The 12698-nt window shown below is 37.6% G+C and overlaps 1 protein-coding gene across 1 annotated transcript; it reads left to right on the forward strand.

Moving 5' to 3' along the window:
• The first annotated feature begins 504 nt into the window (after positions 1 to 504).
• Positions 505 to 12463, forward strand: LOC306854061 (A disintegrin and metalloproteinase with thrombospondin motifs 15-like). The gene is made up of 8 exons (XM_079391854.1): positions 505 to 1730; positions 3171 to 3303; positions 4216 to 4383; positions 4507 to 4790; positions 7438 to 7615; positions 7701 to 7876; positions 8964 to 9139; positions 10442 to 12463. Exons 1-8 carry the CDS (start codon positions 780 to 782, stop codon positions 11211 to 11213), a joined length of 2838 nt encoding a protein of 945 aa, XP_079247980.1. The 5' UTR covers positions 505 to 779; the 3' UTR covers positions 11214 to 12463.
• Positions 12464 to 12698: the final 235 nt, after the last annotated feature.

Genomic DNA, 12698 nt, shown 5'->3' on the forward strand with positions numbered 1-12698 from the left:
GTTCAAAATTTCAAGTTTTTTCTTGATCACGTGAATGCTAAAGACAATATTAAGGGGAACTGTTATTTTGCATTTATTTTCCCTTTTATTATTTTTCAAACATTATGGGAATGTTTGGAATATTCTTAGGCAAACATCCAACTAAATTGTTGCAGAAAAAGTTCCATCAATAATGTAAAAGTAACGTTTTTGAGAAGGTTACGAAAGATCAGATAACTTTGAATGAATGTTCTATTGTCTCATTAACTAAAATCATCAACATTATTAGGATTATGTATTTTGATCCTTCTATCTCCTCTCATTAATAACAGATAAAACTGTATTAAACTGGAACTGATTGTATTAAACAAACATGCATTTGATTTTATTGAACATTTTATGAAAATGGTTATAATTGTATGGAAAACTATTTTATTTATTCCCATTATTCCACACCTCTATAAATGACACAAGCATTAGTATGGAGTGGGAGGTAACCTCTGAAGCGCGGCTGGCTTGATGCTCATATTTAGAAAGTCAGAAGTGTCTGCAGTGTTCAATATGAACCATGAGCTCTCATCTGAACTTCCCAAAAACTCTTATTACAATCTGCAATGTTTACATATGACGCTGACGCAAAAGAATAAAAAAGAGAGAGCTGGTTTGACAGAGAGAAACACCAGGGCGATGGATGGGGACTGTAGCAAAGCTTAAATCTCATGACGGATGTATGGAACCGTGATCAACAGCATCACGGTGTGAATTACACTCTGAAGGATATCTAATCACCGCCAACAACGATGTCGGTTTTCCCAGTAGTTTTGTTGTGTCTCTTGCACATGCTGTTTTTAACGAAAATATACCTCTGTATGGAAACTGATTTTTGTGAACCTGTTCGACTTGACCGTGAAAATTTCCCAAGTCATGACAAACTGAACAAAGAACTTGTTGTTTACAAAATAAACGCTTTTAATCAGGAATTGTATCTTAATCTTCTGCCTGACTCCAGTTTCCTGGCTCCTGATGGCACATTTCAGTATGACACAACATTCCACAACATCAGTGCTTTTTTAGGAGGTGATTTTAGAAGATGCTTTTACTCCGGTGATATTAATGCAGACAGGAATTCATATGCAGCTCTCAGTCTATGTGGAGGTGTCCGAGGAGCGTTTTCTTACAACGGGATGGAGTACCTCATAGAGCGCAGGTCGACCAGCACAGCACCAGGAATGATCTCAGACGATGCTGAAAAAACGCACATCGTCCGCAGGAGAAGACATCTTCACGCACCGAACTCAACATCTAGGTGCGGAGTTACATCCAGTCTGAACCAGGGCGTTGTGGAGTCGTTGGAAAAGTACAAACATGTTAAGGGACACACGAGGAACTTGACAGAATCTTTGTTGAAAAGCATGAGCAGATCGAAAAGATTCGCCTCTATACCGAGGTACGTAGAGGTCATGGTTGTTGCTGATGAGTCAATGGTGAAATTCCACGGCGACGACCTGAAGCATTACCTTTTGACTCTCATGTCTGTCACTGCGAAGCTGTACAAACACCCCAGTATCTTGAACGCCATCAGTATAGTGGTTGTAAAGCTTATGGTGATTAATGAGGCAGAAAAAGGACCCAAAGTATCCAGTAACGCGGCGCTGACCCTGCGCAATTTCTGCACCTGGCAGAAGAAGCTGAACAAGATCAACGACAAACACCCAGAGTACTGGGATACAGCTATTTTGTTCACAAAGCAGGTAAGAAATTATGTTCTCATATGGGCCAGTGACCATTTTTGTCTGAAAATAGGTTATTTAAAACACACATAGAACTGTAATTCAATTCAATGCATATTATGAATTATTTTTGTATATATATTTTTTTTTTTTCGTATTTCTGTATTGATGTTTTAATTTTGTGGGGATTAAGGTAAAAATGTCTGGTGCTGTGGTTGTAGATCTGTAGATTTCAATCAATCAAACAAACAATAAAACAAGAGATGAAGCACTTTTCAAATCATAAAATAATTGTATTATAAAAAAAAATAATAGTCTGGTAAATTAAAGTGTTTGTTGTCATGTGACAAAAAAGTCATAAAACAGCGGAGACCCCTTGAGACCCTGATGACTGTGGGAGACAATTTTTTTTTTTTTAGAAAAATATCAAATCAGAATATAAATACAGAATTTACATACCACCTTTGAAAAATGTTTTGACATTTAAGAATTTCACTCACATTTATTCAAGGTCTCAGTAAAGTATTTCTTTGTTTGCACCACTTGACATTTGTCATTTAGGTAATTGAATTGAAATATTTACATAAAGATTTCTCCTTTTAATCATCTCTGACATTACATCCTTCAGTGGATTTGTCACAATTGAAACACTTTCTATACTAACATGACATGCGATCTGGATAGAAAGTAGTTAAATATTTCAGGAAATAAGTCAAGTCTAGGGAGTGCCCCTAAAAGAAAATGTAATTCTCTACCATTTGATTCCAATATAAACTTAAAAGCACCATTACATCACCAGAAAGCTGAAAGTGCACGTCATGTGTGTACAACTGACTCCAGCAGAGAAGTGACCCAAGTGCTAACTATTATGCCAAGGTACCAGCACTGCACCTGCTATTTCAGCCAAATTAACTCATGTCTTTCTATTACAGCAATGCAAAGTTCTATTTTGCTGCTTGGTATGTTAAAAATTGAACTGATAACTTCTGTAACTTCTCATGGCCATCAACTGCCCCGTTCATCATATCTAACAGCATGAGAAAGTTGAACCATTCATGTCAAGATTATATTGGAATGTATTCAGCCTTCCCAAATGTTCTCCCTGAAGTCTCCAGGTGGCTGCACTACGGTGTTCTCACATGGTTTCATCTGTCCTCTTAACAATGTCGTAACCACAGCTGTTTACAGGCATTCTTGGCCACCCTCGCTGCTCCACACAGCCCTGTGCTTCTCATTATGTCAATACACAATAATAAATAATAATAATAACAAACATACACTTTGGATCAGACCTAATCACTGGGGAAAGCTCAATGAGGAAGCATGGATTATGGAGATGAGTTAAACGATTGCTACTGTAACCCTGGCTTTCATCTTCATACTGCACCTAAAACACTTGATGCTTGTTATGTTACATTGTGTTTCATCAATGATTTCAGACTATAATCATTCTCTTCACAGAACCTGTGTGGGGCCACCACGTGTGACACTCTGGGTATGGCTGATGTAGGCACCATGTGTGATCCTAAGAGGAGCTGCTCAGTGATAGAAGATGATGGTCTCCCCTCAGCGTTCACCACCGCACATGAACTAGGTGAGAGCTTTGTTTGGTTTCAAAGGCAGTCTTTTGTGAGCAAAACAGGTGAACTGAAGGTTCTTGTCTGCGTTCTCTTCCCAGCACTCTCTCTGAGACTCTGTCTGTGGTGTAATTAAGTTGAATCCTTTAGGGTGATGGGATTTTGATGAGGCTTCTCATTTCTGAAATCCTATCTTGAATTCCTTGATCTTTGAACATGAATATTGTGCCAGCTGTTTCAAGAAAAAAGTCCTGTCACGCTTTATTATGAAATGAGAAGAACAATGACAACTGCATTCAAGAGTTTTCCACATCTCTTGATCCTTGTGAAAACAAAAGTTTAATAAAATACAGATGGGAACACATTAGCAGATGCTGAAAGGACCACATTCACTAGGGCTGGTGCATCAGTGCCATCCTTATAATATGGTGTGTACAGACCTATGAAACTCTTCGTACATGTCTGAATCTGTTAGTCATTGTACACCTTGCAAACAGACAGACAGACAGACAGACAGAGAGACAGATAGATAGATAGATAGATAGATAGATAGATAGATAGATAGATAGATAGATAGATAGATAGATAGATAGATAGATAGATAGATAGATAGATAGATAGATAGATAGATAGATAGATAGATAGATAGATAGATAGATAGATAGATGAAAAATTATTCCTATCAATGGACAAAAACTTTTAACTATAACTATTAACTGCTCCGGGTGTGTGTTCACGGTGTGTGTGGGTTCACTACTGTGTGTGTGCACTTGGATGGGTTAAATGCAGAGCACTAATTCCGAGTATGGGTTACCATAATTGGCCACATGTCACGTTACTTTCACTTTATTTTCACTTAATTTCCATTTTCTGCAATAAAAATGAAAACAGACTGACATGGCTTGACTATTTCTTTGGCTCTTGTCCAGGGCATGTGTTCAGTATGCCACATGACAATGTGAAGGCTTGTGAGGAGGTATTTGGAAAGCTCAAGGACAACAATATGATGTCTCCCACTCTGATCCAGATTGACCACAACACGCCCTGGTCTGTTTGCAGCTCTGCCATCATCACAGACTTCCTGGACGCTGGCCACGGTTAGTTTGACTGCTCTGCTGAAATCAACTCTGACATGTGTGGCTCAGCAATGTCGAACGAATGCATTGCTTAGCTACACAAATCACCAATACTACATGCATTAAGTACCTTTTCTTCTCCAGGTGACTGTCTGCTGGATCAGCCCCAAAAGCTACTGACTCTTCCAGATGACCCTCCAGGTGTCAGCTACTCGCTCAGCCGTCAGTGTGAACTAGCCTTCGGCTCAGGATCCAAGCCCTGTCCGTACATGCAGGCCTGCTCTAAGCTGTGGTGCACGGGGAAAGCTAAAGGACAGCTGGTGTGTCAGACTCGCCACTTTCCCTGGGCTGACGGTACAACATGTGGCAGCAACAAGCTGTGCTATCGGGGGATCTGTACTGATAAGCAAAATACCACCAAAAACAAGGTGAGTGATGTGCTAACTAGTGTACCTGACTACAGACAAATGTGCTTGTATTGTTTTACTTGACACACGTCAATTATTTCTGGATTTTAAAATGTAAACTACTGTGTACAAAAACATCTTGATTTTTGAACAGTCTTTTTTGGTCACCAAGGCTGCATTTATTTAATCAAAAATACAGTAAAAACAGTAATAATTTGAAATATGATAACTGTTTTCTATTTTATTTTGTTTTATTTTGTTTTATTTTTAGGATTGTTTATTTTTTTATTATTGCTTAGCCTTAATCCACTTCCGTATTCCTATGATGGCAAAGCTGAAATTTCAGCATCATTACCCCAGTCTTCAGTTTCACATTATTTTAATAAATCATTCTAATATGCTGATTTGCTCAAGAAACATTATCAGTGTTGAAAACAGTGCTGCCATTTTTTTCGTTTGTGGATACTATGCTAAAAGAAATTAAGAAAAAAATTGAATCAGAATAGCAGAGCAGCATTTTGTAATATTATATATTATATATATATAGAGAGAGAGAGAGAGAGAGAGAGAGAGAGAGCGAGAAATATACTTTTGTAATATTATACGCCTTTACTGTCACATTTGATCAATTTAAATTGTCCCTGCTGAATATGTTTTAGTTTCTTTTAGGAAAAAAAAAAAAATATATATATATATATATATACAGGTACAGTACATCTAAAAAAAAAATTAATATCGTGAAAAAGGTCAATATTTTTTGTCACTCATTTCAGAAAGTGAAACCCATATATTATATTGGTTTATTATACATATTTCAAGCCTTTATTTCTTAAATTTTGATGATTATGGTTTATAGATAATGAAAACCCAAAATTCACTGTCTTATAAAATTTGAATATTAAGTAAGATCAATAAAAAAAACTATATTTTAAACAAAAATGTCAAGCTTCTTAAAAATATGTTCATTTCTATGCACTCAATACTTGGTTGGGCCTCCTATTGTATGAATTACTGAATCAATGCCGCGTGGCATGGAGGCAATCAGCCTGTGGCACTGCTCAGATGTAATGGAAGGCTAGGTTGCTTTGATTGCAGCCTTCAGGTCATCTGCATTGTTGGGCCTGGTGTCTCTCATCTTCCTCTTGACAATACCCCATAGATTCTCTATGGGGTTCAGGTCAGGCGAGTTTGCTGGCCAATCAAGCACAGTAACACCATGGTCAATGAACCAGCTTTTGGTACCTTTGGCAGAGTGGGCAGTTGCCAAGTCCTGCTGGAAAATGAAATCAGCATCTCCATAAAGCTTGTCAGCAGAAGGAAGCATGAAGTGCTCTAAAATTTCCTGGTAGATGGCTGTGTTGACTGTGGACTTCAAAAAACACAGTGGACCAACACCAGCAGATGACATGGCAGCCCAAATCATCACTGACTGTGGAAACGTCACACTGAACTTCAAGCAACATGGATTCTGTGCCTCTCCACTCTTCCTCCAGACTCTGGGACCTTGATTTCCAAATGAAAAATTTACTTTCATCTAAAAAGAGGACTTTGGACCACTGAGCAACAGTCCAGTTCTTTTTCTCCACAGCCCAGGAAAGATGCTTCTGACGTTGTCTCTGGTTCAGAAGTGGCTTGGTAGCCCTTTTCCTGAAGACGTCTGAGCGTGGTTACTCTTGATGCGTTGACTCCAGCTTCAGTTCACTCCTTGTGAAGCTCTCCCAAGTGTTTGAATCAGCTTTGCTTGACAGTATTCTCAAGCTTGCGGTCATCCCTGTTGCTTGTGCTCCTTTTCCTACCCAAATTCCAAGGAATGGACTGAAGCTGGAGTCAGTGCATCAAGAGTCACCATGCTCAAGCCGTCTTCAGGAAAAGGCAGTGGATCCAACAATACAGACGAGCTGAAGGCTCAACAGTGCCTCAGCAGTGCCACAGGCTGATCGCTTCTATGCCACACCTCACTGATGCTGGAATTTGTGCTAAAGGAGCCCTGACCAAGTATTAAGTGCATAAATGAACATACTTTAAAGAACTTGAACTTTTCTATTTCGCAAATCTTTTTTTTATTTTTTTTATTGATCTTAGGAAATATTCTAATATTTTGAGATACAGGATTTTTTACTTTTGAAACTTTTGAAATATTTTACTTTACATGTAATGAATCTAGAGTATATGAAAGTTTCATTTTTTAAAATAAGTTACCAAAAAACATTTTTCACAATATATATTTATATTTATATACAGTGTGTATATATATATATATATATATATATATATATATATATATATATATTTAATTTTTTTTTCTCAAATATATGTATATTGTTTTGTTAAATTTATCTTGTTTTAAGGATTTTTTGATACTTTTTACTGAAAAACAAGTAAAAGGCTATTTATAGTGGAAAAATCCAGAAAAAGTTTGTCTCTGGCATCACTGCTGAAACATCCATTTGGAACCTTTATTTTTAAGTGTAAAAATAAGTTTATTTATTTATTTACTTATTATATTTTTATTTATTTATTTAGTTAGTTAGTTAGTTATTGTGGCATATAATGCTTATGATATGATATTTCTGCTGCCAATGAACATTTAAATGCTAGTCATTTTGAAGATGTTTGCCAGTGTTCTCAGAAGGGATGTGTCTCTGAGCCGTGTTGACTCTTTCCGCAGGTAGATGGCCATTGGGGTTGGTGGGGTCCATACAGTCTATGTTCCCGTACTTGTGGGGGAGGGGTGCAGCTCGCTAAAAGGGACTGTAACAACCCCATCCCTGAAAATGGGGGCAAGTACTGCCAGGGACTGAGAGTGAAGTATCGCTCCTGCAACTTAGAGCCCTGTAAAGACTTAGGTGAATGACATATCTTTCAGTCTCATGTTCAACAATATGAAAAAGTCAATATTCGTGTCTGACTATGACCTTTCATTTGTGACAGGAAAGAGCTTTCGAGAAGAGCAGTGTGAAGCGTTCAATGGCATCAGTCTGAACACTAACAGACTGAGCCCGTCTGTGGTCTGGGTCCCGAAATATTCTGGAGTCTCTGTTAAGGACAGATGCAAGCTCATCTGCCGAGCCAACGGCACCGGATACTTTTATGTACTTGCGCAGAAGGTAAATAAATTAAAATACAAGCTTAAATACTGCAAAGTTGATTGACATTCATGGTTCATGAGCAGAAGTGCAGTTCTGAGCCAGTGTGGAGTTCTTATCTCATGGAAAGAATAACACCCACTTTTCAAAGTGAACAAGATACTTTTAAAAAGTAATGATGAGAGCTTATCTCTCAGATATGGCCGTGTGGAAAGACACAGTGCAGGACTGCTTCTCACAATCGCCCATGATGTACAGTGGTACGTCACTAGTAGTCACCAGCTAAAAATGGTTTTGAGTCAGTTATTAAGTCAGTTTTGACAAAATGAATGTTTGGAAATGTAAACTGATATTTCCTACTGACACACTACAACAAAAGATAGAAATAACTGACATAAAACCTTATAGCTGGTGAAAATACTAGTGTTCTAATAATTTTGGCCAACGCTGTAGATGGAAAGACAGAAACACACAGTCTCAGCAACCAAGACAGCTTTAGTGTATCAGCTTACTTTAGTTACACAATTAAAAACTGTGTACTAACCAGCTGCAACAGTTCCACGTGACAACTCATTGGACCAAATCATGCTCCTTGTGTATATTAAATAATGTAACACTGAACACTGGAGTAATGATGCTGAAAATTCAGCTTTTCTTCACAGGAATAAATTACAACTTAAAAAGCATTAAAGAATTTTACATAAAAATATATAATAATAATAATGATTACTAACCTCAAACTTTTGAACATCAATGTATATAAGTTTAATTGTAAGCCTTGCATACTTCATATTCATATAGTTTTCATTCTTATCTTTATTCCTCTGTGTAAATGTCTATTTCTTTATCTATTTAAATACTATGAATCAATCAGTGCAGGACAAAAGTAAGTTTGTTGTTGTACAATGAAAAAAAAAGGAGTTTGATGAAACTGGGACAAAGAGAGCTAGAAGTGTTTCTGTAGATCAACTGGTAGTGTATGGTGCTAGCAAAACCAAGATCATAGGTTTTACTGGTTTTTAACTATTATTTAACCTAACACCTTTAAATTATCGTAATTAAAAAGAGGCCGATGGTGTAGTGAATGTGAATATTATCTTTGTGACAGGTAGTGGACGGGACCCCTTGTTCTCCTGATACCTCAGCGGTCTGTGTCCAGGGGAAGTGCATTAAGGCTGGCTGTGATGGCAAACTGAGCTCCAACATGAAGTTTGACAAATGTGGTGTGTGTGGTGGAGACAGCCAAAACTGCAAGAAAGTCTCTGGAATGTTCACAAAACCCATGTAAGTGCTTTATCTCTGAGTCTATGGTTTTACAATATCTGAAGAACTATGTCTTCAGAGATGTTTTCCATTCAGAAGTGAATTACAAATGTTTTTAAATTCCACTTCTGTTCCTGATTTTCATTCGAATTTGAATTGAATTTAAGTTGCCGTAAATGTGATTTAAGGGTGTGTTCACACTTATCATGTTTGGTTCGATTAAAACGAACTCTTGTGCGATTGCTCTGTTAGTGTGGTTCATCTGAGTAAGTGTGAACGTTGCCATCTGAACTCTGGTGGGCACCAAACAAGCGGACCTGGACTGCTAAAAAGATGGGTCTCGGTCCGCTTCCAAACGAACTCTGGTATGGATCGAATGAAATATGAACTCAACACGGACCAAATACTTCTAAACAAACCAAAAACAGGATGTAATGACAAGATGTGACGCTACACAAAATGATTTGATGACGCGGAAAACGCGGTGTATCCAAAACAAAATGAGCAGAGGGTAACATAGAGCAACAAGGAGGTAAAGTGCCTTTAATGAGCTCTTCATGAGTTCGCAGTTAGTAAAAATAAAATCATATGTACACGCAATGAGCATGCTTAGTCCAGCAGACACGAACTCTGTGAATGGGTACGAAATGGGTACAAACTTTGATATCATACACCAGTCGGTCTGCACAGAAGAAAAACGCCTATTGTTTGGGGTATTCGGTAAGTTCTGTCACGAAATATACGTGAACTATCCCTTTAAGGAAGCAAAATTAATACAAGAATGGCACAGTTACATGAAGATTGGCATAGTTACATGTTGCATGTACTTACAGTAAATTGTGCATAATTACAAGTAATTAACACTAAACCAAACACTAACTTTAAAGTACATGTAGTTAATGAATATTACTCCGTACTTATTTGTGTAATTACACTGTAATAACATCACCTTAAAATTAAAATAATATGTAACCTTAAAATGAACTGAAATTCAAAGAAACTGATACAACTGCTATAAGTGTAAGTAAGTGAAGTAGAAAAATCAAAAAAGAAAAAAATTACTTAATTTTAATTCTTTAATAATTTATTTTAATTTTTATGTTTTTAATATTTTAATATTTTATTCATATTTTTGGAACAACACTTCATTTGCCATCATGCTAAGATCTGTTGAACTTTAATTTCATTCCAGTTGAACTTCCAAATGAAATTCCTGAGTGGTGTCCCTAATATAATTCAAATTCCAAATCATGAATAAAAAAAAAGCCAAATCTTTACTTCTGAATATTGACCTCTCTGTGACTCTGTGATCTAATTTTTCAGGAATGGATATAACTTTGTGGTGACTCTACCGGTCGGAGCTGCAAATGTGGATGTAAGGCAGCGCGGTTACCGCGGTTTGGTTAATGATGACAACTATTTAGCAGTAAAGAACATCCACGGCAATTATCTCCTGAATGGAAACTTTGTGGTTTCAGCTGTAGAAAAAGACATTATCGTAAAGGGAAGTCTGCTGCGCTACAGTGGAACGGGCACTTCGGTGGAGATGCTGCAGGCCTCCAGACCTCTCAAAGAGTCTCTCACAGTGGAACTGTTATCGGTGGGTAAAATGACACCTCCTCGAGTGCGCTACTCCTACTACCTGAATGCGGGAAATAAAGAGGGCAAGGTCCTAAAGAAGGAGGAGAGGAACCCTACGCAGAACAGAGTGCTGGAAGACAGCAATAAAGTGGAGCTGAAGAAGCCCGCCTATCAGATGCCGTCTTATAAGTGGGTTGCGGCAGATTGGAATAAGTGCTCGGTTACCTGTGGGAACGGGGTTCAAAGTAGACTGATACAGTGTTTGGATATGGATGGGAAAACAGCAATGCATTGTGACAGCACACAAAAGCCCAATACCATAAGGGTGTGTGGTGACCCTTGCCCAACATGGAGCATCGGCGAATGGTCCTCATGCTCTAAAACCTGTGGGAAAGGCTTTAAGAGACGCCCACTGCGATGCATCACTCAAACTGGGCTGCTTTTACCTAGAGACCACTGCTCAAGCAAAAGAAAGCCACAGGAACTAGACTTTTGCATTGTTCGGCCCTGCTAGTGAATGATTCAATGTGCTCTGAGAATTTCTCTGAGAACAATTTCATGGAGCCAAAGTGATCGTTTTATGTGTGCGTCCTGTGTTGCCTCATTTGTAATGAGAATATTGTCAAGAAGGTTGTCTTTTACCATTACAATGTTACATGTTAAGGTACAGCTATCGCCTACCTCGAAAAGGACAGGGTGTTTTAAAGCAACCAAATAACACAGACCACGTAAAGCTGTAAAATGTTATGCTTTGGCATTAAAACTGTCACAAAAGCAGACTCTTACAGCATCTCCTCTACACATGGTTGTAGATAAAGTGACAATATCAGACAGTGTTTGAATTTGTATTCAGATTTAAAATACATGTGAATAATTTGATCTAAATGTGAAGCATATTGTATGCAAAAATAGGGCGACTTGATCCATGCACTATTGATCATGTTTTATTCACAGAGTATATTAGGCTGAGATAGTCAGTAGATTAAAGCATTCCTAATCATTGAAGGTTCAACGAGCAGAATTTGGGGGGGGGGGAACAAAATAATGATGCCAAAAGTAGGTTTTTAGTTTGGGTTTAGTGAAAGTAATAAGGAATTTACCCTCTCATTTTGGGCAGATTGTGAACACATATTTACATTAATAAAATAATGTTAATGTTTAATATAATGGTACTGTACGCAAAGGGATAAAAAAAAAACTGTTAAATGCTATAAATAAATCAGTTTATATGCTTTATGGCACAAAACTTCATCAATTCAGCTATCTATATAAGTATACCAGTTAGAAAGTCTTTGGGTTTCTTGATTTTTTATTTTTTAAACCGATCTCTGCTAAAAGACACTGATGTTGATACAGCCTTTGATACTGCAAATGTTGTGCGAAAGCAACGTCTTATACAATATGATTTCAATATCAGCAATCTCCACAGAGGAAAAAAGAAGAAATATTAAACTCATGCAGCTGCTACAGCCACTATGATTTTAGCTCTAAAATCACCTTAGATGAAAAATCAACAGTATGTTTAATTGTACGTGTATTAGATGTATTCTCTGCTGGATCTATGAAGATACATTGTAACTTGTGTAAACCAAATTATGTTGTTGAGAGCATCTCATTCATTCCAAAGGTGCTTCCTTGTTTCATTATTCTTTCTCATCTTTTGATATTAATACAGCAAAAGGCGCTTATGTTTTTCTATTGGAATCCATTGTATACTATGTATACATCCATCAACTGTGCACAAATAAATACAGAAATGACATGAACTGCTCTGAGGGATCTCCTCACAGTGCGTATGAATCATGTATATGTTAATGATCAGCTTTAAACTGTGCTGAAAAGTCATTTGGTCATGGCAGCTAATCTCCTCTCTAAAGGCCGGATGAAGTGTCTTGGACAATCCCATAGCGTTCAGTGACACTGGAATTCTGCTGAGGCGACGATTCAGTCTTTCCTGGGAAAAAACCTGGCGATCTCAGGCCTGATAATCCTCTCCAAT

Source organism: Barbus barbus (assembly GCF_936440315.1).
Source record: "Barbus barbus genome assembly, chromosome: 34".
NCBI classification, from domain to species: domain Eukaryota; kingdom Metazoa; phylum Chordata; class Actinopteri; order Cypriniformes; family Cyprinidae; genus Barbus; species Barbus barbus.